The sequence below is a fragment of the Molothrus ater genome, chromosome 16 (genome assembly GCF_012460135.2).
Source record: "Molothrus ater isolate BHLD 08-10-18 breed brown headed cowbird chromosome 16, BPBGC_Mater_1.1, whole genome shotgun sequence".
Classification (NCBI taxonomy): Eukaryota; Metazoa; Chordata; class Aves; order Passeriformes; family Icteridae; genus Molothrus; species Molothrus ater.
This window is the reverse complement of record NC_050493.2, coordinates 7079846-7086435: the sequence shown is the minus strand read 5'-3', so window position 1 is coordinate 7086435 and position 6590 is coordinate 7079846. Positions and strand designations below refer to the sequence as shown.

General features: G+C 46.2%; 1 protein-coding gene across 1 annotated transcript in view; it reads left to right on the top strand.

Moving 5' to 3' along the window:
• Window positions 1-493: 493 nt before the first annotated feature.
• CYTH3 (cytohesin 3) overlaps window positions 494-6590 on the top strand; it is a 48741-nt gene continuing 42644 nt past the window's right edge. The window contains exon 1 of the mRNA XM_036392246.2: window positions 494-686. Coding sequence (XP_036248139.2) covers window positions 656-686 — 31 coding nt within the window. The 5' untranslated portion in view covers window positions 494-655. The remainder of the gene's footprint in view (window positions 687-6590) is intronic.

The following is a 6590-nucleotide window of genomic DNA, read 5'->3' as shown; positions in this document are numbered from 1 at the left end:
GTCTCCTCCCGCTCCCCCTTAGAATTCCCAAGAGTCTTTAGACCTCCACAAAAGAGTGAGGGGCTCTGCAGACATTTTCTGGCTCTTGCAGACCCCAAAAGACGACCTCGGCCAGCACGAGCCCAAGCGACCCGGCCCAGGCTCCTCTCGCTCCCAACCGCCCAGGCGACCCGCGACAGTCTCCGGGCAAGTCGCTTGAGGGGCCTCGGCGCTGCGGGGCCGCGCCGTGCGGGACCTGCCGGGGAGGGAACACCGCAAAGGGCAGCCAGGATGCTCCGCTCCGCAGCACAGGTCGGCCGGGGCGCTGAGGGGGACGGGCAGCGCGGCGCTGGCTGCGACCCTGCGGCGCGGGGGTGGCGGCGGAGAGGCCGGGCGGGGCCGCCTCCCCTCGGCGGGTCACATGAGAGGGGCGGGCGGCTGGGCCGAGGCGGTCGGTGGTGGCTGCCGGGGCTGGGGTTGGGTTGGGCGGGGAGGGACGGGGCTGCGGAGCGCAGCAGCCGAGAGCGGCGGCGGTAGTAGCAGCGGAGAAGGAAGAAGAAGAGAAGAAGGAGAAAGAGAAGGAGTAGGAGCGGCCGCGAGGCGCCGAGCGAGTGGAACGAGCCCCGGGCCTCTCTGAGCCGCGGCCGCCGCGGAGCGCCCTGCCCGCGGTCCCAACATGGACGAAGAGGGTGGCGGAGGTGGGGGCGGTGAGTGCGGGGCTCGTGCGGAGCTCGTGCCGGGGGAGCGCGGTCCCTCAGCCGGCGCTGCGGGCGGCAGGACGGCAGGAGCCCCTGGGAGCTGCTGCGGCCGCGGCCCCTGCCGCCGGTGCTGCCCCGTCCCGCCCGGCGCCCCCGAGCCGAGCCGAGCCGAGCTGCTGTGTCGGCGCTACCGAGCAGTGCCCGGACGGGCGGGCGGGCGGGCGGGGGTCGGGCCACAATGAGGGCTCTGTGTCCCGCGGCCGGGCAGGGTCTGGCGGGGGCAGGCGGGTCCGGGCGCTCCCGGGGGCGGCGGGGCAGGGCAGGCGGGTCCCGGCCCCGCCGCCGTGACAGCCCCGTGCTCGCTGCTGCTGCTGCTCCTCTGCTGCGAGAGGGGAAGGGGCGAAATATGAAAAAGTCCGTATCTGGTGGTGTAGGAGCGGAGAAAGGAGTAATTGAGCTCGGCGAGGGCTCTGTTTGTGTGTGTCATCTTAATGGAGGCTCGGTGATAATCACGGGGTGGTTCAGCCAGTTTAAACAAGGTGAACTGTTTCCAAAGGCAGCGGCGTTAACCTTGCTAGATACTACTTTTAGAAAATCCGGACTCGCACGTTGGGGAAGCTTTTATTTGTATTTTTTTATCTTTCGGAGACCAGCTTGAGCGCTGCCCCAGTTTAAAGCACTGCAGACGTGCCACACGCTTCCCTCCTTTAATTTATAATGTGTTTTGTGAGTGCGTGTGTAAAGCTGCTGCCTGAAATAACCAGTTCTTGTGTATCATCAGCGATAATGGTGGCTGAGCAGGAGCTGATCCTGCCCTGGGGCAGAGGGATCGCCTGTGCATGGCCTGCCCTGTATTCAGGGTGTCTGTGCCCGTCTGTGCCGTGCTGGTGCGGAATGTGGCGATGAGGGTATATCTTAAACCAGATGCTAAACAGGCGGCCTTTGAATGCATTGGCTGATCTCTAAATAGGTAAAGTAAGGGCTAAGCATTGTATGATTAATAGTTGTGTGCTACTTGCTAATTCTAAATATAATTACCCAGAACTCGGAAATCAAGAGGGTGTGGTGTTTGTTTTGACAACTTGAAAAAATAATGCTGTGATGAATCAGAAAAATAATTCTTCAAGCAGTGGGTTGGAAATGTGGCCATTTCTCAGCAGGCATTTCTGCTTTTTTTGATAGTGATAGACTTGACTCTTAAAAAAAAAATCTGGAAAAGGAACGCAAAAGACAAAGCGAGCCAATCCTGAAAAGTTATTATTCAAAGCAGTTGAACACTGTAATTGTAAAGAGCAGAAAGCTCATTTAACTCAAAATATGTTATTTTCACAGTATTATGTACTTGCATCTGTAGTTAAGGGAAATGAACATGCTTGTTATTTGCACTAAGCCTGTGTAATATAGTACTTAATAACGTACAAAATGTAAACTAGAAAGTGGACATATTGCTGAATTAATCTTCCATAAGATGTAAAGCATTTCAAAGTTGGATTTGCATAGGAGGACAAATACTCAGGACCTGGGGATGACACAGTCTGCATTTAGCTAAATGCTGATTCTATATGTGAAGCCTGATTTGTACCTCTAGCATGCAAGTGAAGCTGATACCACTTTAATAAACATGTTGTTTTTTTGGGGCGAACTACAGTATAGTGTATTGCTGTAAAACAATCACCAGCAAGTAAGAATGGAGTTTTGTTTTGCAATTGATCTATACGACATTTTACTCTGACTTCTTGAATAGAGACCCAATCTCGCTTTTTCTTAGGGATTGCTGTCACTTTGGAACACCAGGATGAGTTAGGTTGCTTCTAGCTAATGAATTGGCAAGTTGTTATTTTGTTTGGGGGTTTTTTCCCTTTTTTTTTTTCTTTAATGACAGGAGGCGTGTGGATTTGACAGCCTGTTTTAAAATTCTTTATTGCTGTTGAGTAATGAGACTTGTGATACCTGAGCAATGGGACTCCCTTTGGAGCCTGACTAGGGCAGCCCAGTGTTTTGAACTTCTGCAGGATATTCTAAACCCTCGTAAAATTGACATTATTGGATGGGAAACTCTTTACAGCTAAGCTTATCACTCTGCACAGGTACTTTAGGAAGTATGCAAAATTATTTAAGGGCTGAACAGAGTCACCCTAATTGGAGACTTGAACTAGATAAGCATGTAAATATCTAGGACATTAAAGTGTGATTCAGAAGGTAAGCTGCTATTCCCAGTTCAGCTCTGCCTGCTGCGCTGCTCATCAGTTTGATTTGCATCCTATGCTTCAGTTCTCTTATTTGTCAAATGGGGTCAGTTGTTTTACCACCTCTGATAAAAACTGTGAATGAAAACAGAGCTGTGTAAAGTTAGAATTTATTATTTTAGAAGCACTCGATGGAAGAGAAATGCTAATTAAGGGAATTGTTCTCAGTACCTCCTTTTCTTTTGTATGTGGAGCCCTGAACAGGGCTGTGCATTTATGTTATACAATCCACTTCCACACAAGCCTCCCATTGATTTCAGCAGAGCCTCTGTGCGTGGATTATTGATGCGATATGATCCGAGTCAGTTGGTGTTTGGCTCAACTTGCTTTTGTGTCCTGATTAAAATATCTCTGTGGTGTGCTCAGTGCAGGAAATTTCTCCTCCTCCCTCTCCCCACTTGGTTTAAAACTACATTTTGTGTGCTTTGAGTGGCTTTTCTCACAGGCTCCCAGTCAGGTGATGGTGGTGCCAGTGCCGGGACCCTCGCGTTCAATGGTGCTCTTGGTGTGGTCACACAGTGAGCGAGTGATCCTCTGTGAAAGGTCAAAATGTATAAACAGTCAGTGCTGTAGGCACAGCATAGAGCTCCTGTTTGTTTTCTGAATTTGACTCTAGTCATCCAGCAGCTCTTCAGTCCCCCCAATTCAATTCTGTGCCTTTCCCCTGGAAAAAGACTGCAGGGTTGGGTATTTACCAGCTTCTGTGTGTTTGTTTTACAAAGAGCCCTAAACACACATGCCAGAAGGTTGAAGTCCTGCTTCTACTTGACAAATAGACCAAATTATAGCACTAATTATGGCATTGAGGTTTCCCTACTGTTCCTCAAACTCCGTGCTTTGTTTCTGAATGTCGAAGCTCTTCTGGGATAGAGCAGTTGGGTTGCCAAGCTCTGTTAGTTGCTGGCTGTGTTTGCCAGCAGTGGTGCCAGGTAGCACGTTGGCTCTGGGATGGGGACAGAATGTCGACAGTCCTTCATTAGGAGAGGCACCAAGGGACCAGATCCTCGCACAGAGGACTCGGGAGAGTGGATTTGCTGCCAAACCAGACTTATTGGATGACTTCTGTTCTTCTGCAAGGCAAAACAGTTACCTGCTTGTAGGTAAAAGCTGTTAAATGTAACAAATGACCCAGATTTTTCTTAGCAAAAAATTTTAAAATTGTTTAAAAATATATATTCATATGAGCAGCCTCATCTCTTCTGTCCATGTTGTAATCCCTTTCAAAGGTAAACCTTAAAGATACCAGAAGCCATGAGGCCTCCTCATGGTTATAGACATTTGCTTTGCATTTAAGACTAATTCTGCATGTTTTCTTATTTTATGAGTTTCTTTCGTTATAAACAAATGCGTTTTAGTGCAGAAGAACGTTAAGTATGTACTCATCAAAGTGGATAACTTGTACCAGTAGTTTTAAATAAAAGTTGTCCTGAAAGTCCGTCAGAGGAGGGCTTGTCATTTTAGATAGCACGTTGGGGAAATCCCAAGAATATAAAAATGCACCTGAGTGTTGGATTGACCACTCAGCTCGGTTCTAGGGAGTGAAAAAGGGCAGATACAGAGATAGTCTGTTTATATAATTTAGTTTTTTGTGTTCTTTTGCCAGCCAGCAGCGCTGCATGCTAAGTCTCTTGTTTGCTAAATAGATATTTCTTCATGCTACACTAATCTCATATTTCTTAGGATTACCTGTCAGCTCAGTAGGATCTTAATTTTTAGCCCAAAACCATTTAATCTGTTATCACTGCAGTAAAAAATGTCATAATAAAGTATTATCAATTATGTTTTACATATTAGTTATTTTTGATGGTGGCAGAAATTGTGTTTGTTAATTGCAGTAACTTGTTAAGTTTTTCTTAGCCTGATGTTTGATATTTTTAGCTGTGACTTGGAAGAAAATGTGAAATTTTTGCTGATAGAGTTCCCAGAGGTGGTTGGTTGCCAAACTTGATGTATTGTTATATAATGGTATTTGGTGACATGCTCAGCAATGTAAGCATGCCGTGGATTTAGGGGAGCAGTGTGCCTGTAACAGCATCTGTCTGTGCTGTTGCAGCTGGGAAAGAAAGCTGTAGGATTTACAGGCAGGAACTGAGTGTATTTTGCAGAACAAGGGCTGGGAATCACAGTAACAGCCACATGAAAGTGGGCTCCCCATGAGCACTGTTAGCAAATGGATATTGCAATCTTTTAATATCACTGTAGTTCCAAGAGCTTTCACCAATTGAAGGGATGCAGAAGGTGAGACAGCACAGTGATTTTCAAGATATATTCTGCAGTTTGCATCAATTTTTTCAATCCCATCATATTTATTGCTTCCCCTTCTTTATTTTTAGGATTTTGAATGCTTTTTCAAGGGAAAATGAAAAAAAGTCTTTCCTCCATTTTCTTCCTTGTACAAGGGTGTGTGGTGATAGGACAAGGGGTAATGGCTTTAAACTGAAAGAGGGTGGATTTAGATTAGATTTTAAGAAGAGATTCTTTTTTATGAGTGTGCTGAGACACTGGCACAGGTTTCCTAGAGAAGCTGAGGCTGTCCCATCCCTGGCAGTGTCCAAGGCCAGGCTGGGCAGGGTTTGGAGTAACCTGGGATAGTGGAAGGTGTCCCTGGCCATGGCAGGAGAGTAGAATGAAAAGGGCTTTGAGGTCCCTTTCAACCCAGACCATTCTATGATTCTGTTTGCCATCTTTTTGTCCTATAAGTCTTTTCCTAGTCCAATAAAGGTTTGAAAAGCTTTAAAATATTTCACTTAAACTGTAGCTCCATCCTACCTGCTGCAATCTTTTGCCCCATTCTTTTCCGTCTCAATGCAAAAATGGTTTATTCTGATTCTTTATACAGCCCATCTTTGACTCCAAGGCCAACATGTGAACTATCACTCATCTCTTTTCCTCGTTGGAAAGCATGGAACGAGCTGTTTGCAGTCAGTCTCTGAGTTCAGAGCATCTCCTGCGGGTTTATCCTCGGTCCTTTCCACACTTGTCCTGACCCCTTGTACTCAGTACATTCTCTTCCTCCTCTTTGTACTGCCAGCTGCCTCTAGTACTGTTTACTATATTTTTCTTTTTGAAATCTTGGTTTGTTTTTTTTTTCCCTTTAACTTCTTCAAAGAAGTTATCTCTTCCTCCTGCTGTCTTACTTGCTTTTTGATTTGGAAGATGATCTTTCTACTTCCAATTTTTTTGGTGAAGATTTGCAGGACCCTGTGTTTGCTTTAACACTATCTTCCTCTCTACATCTTGTTGCTGGATAACCAAATTTGCAAATAAGAGTGGAACTATAGTATTTAAACTGGTGACTCACAGCAGTGTGTGTCTCTGTGTGCTCTGGATCCAGTACCATCTGTCCCAGCTAAAATGTTGGCTTGTTTGACATCTTAGGATTGCGTAATTGTCATCTTAAGCTTAATGAGTCTGAAACAGCTCTTAATGTTGTTTCCACCCACTTCCTCTTTTTGATGTCTTTGGACACATGCTGGCATCCCCAGTGGTTATTGACAAGTAAATAGTAAGATGTTGTAATTTATTGCTTGTAAAAAATAGTCTGCAGAGAAGTTCTGATAAAAATAGCAGTGAAAGGGCAATGGAAGAATATCGACATACTTAGAAAATATGAGATGTTTTCCTATGCAATGTTAATTTCCCATTTGGATGCACAAATAGATTTAAT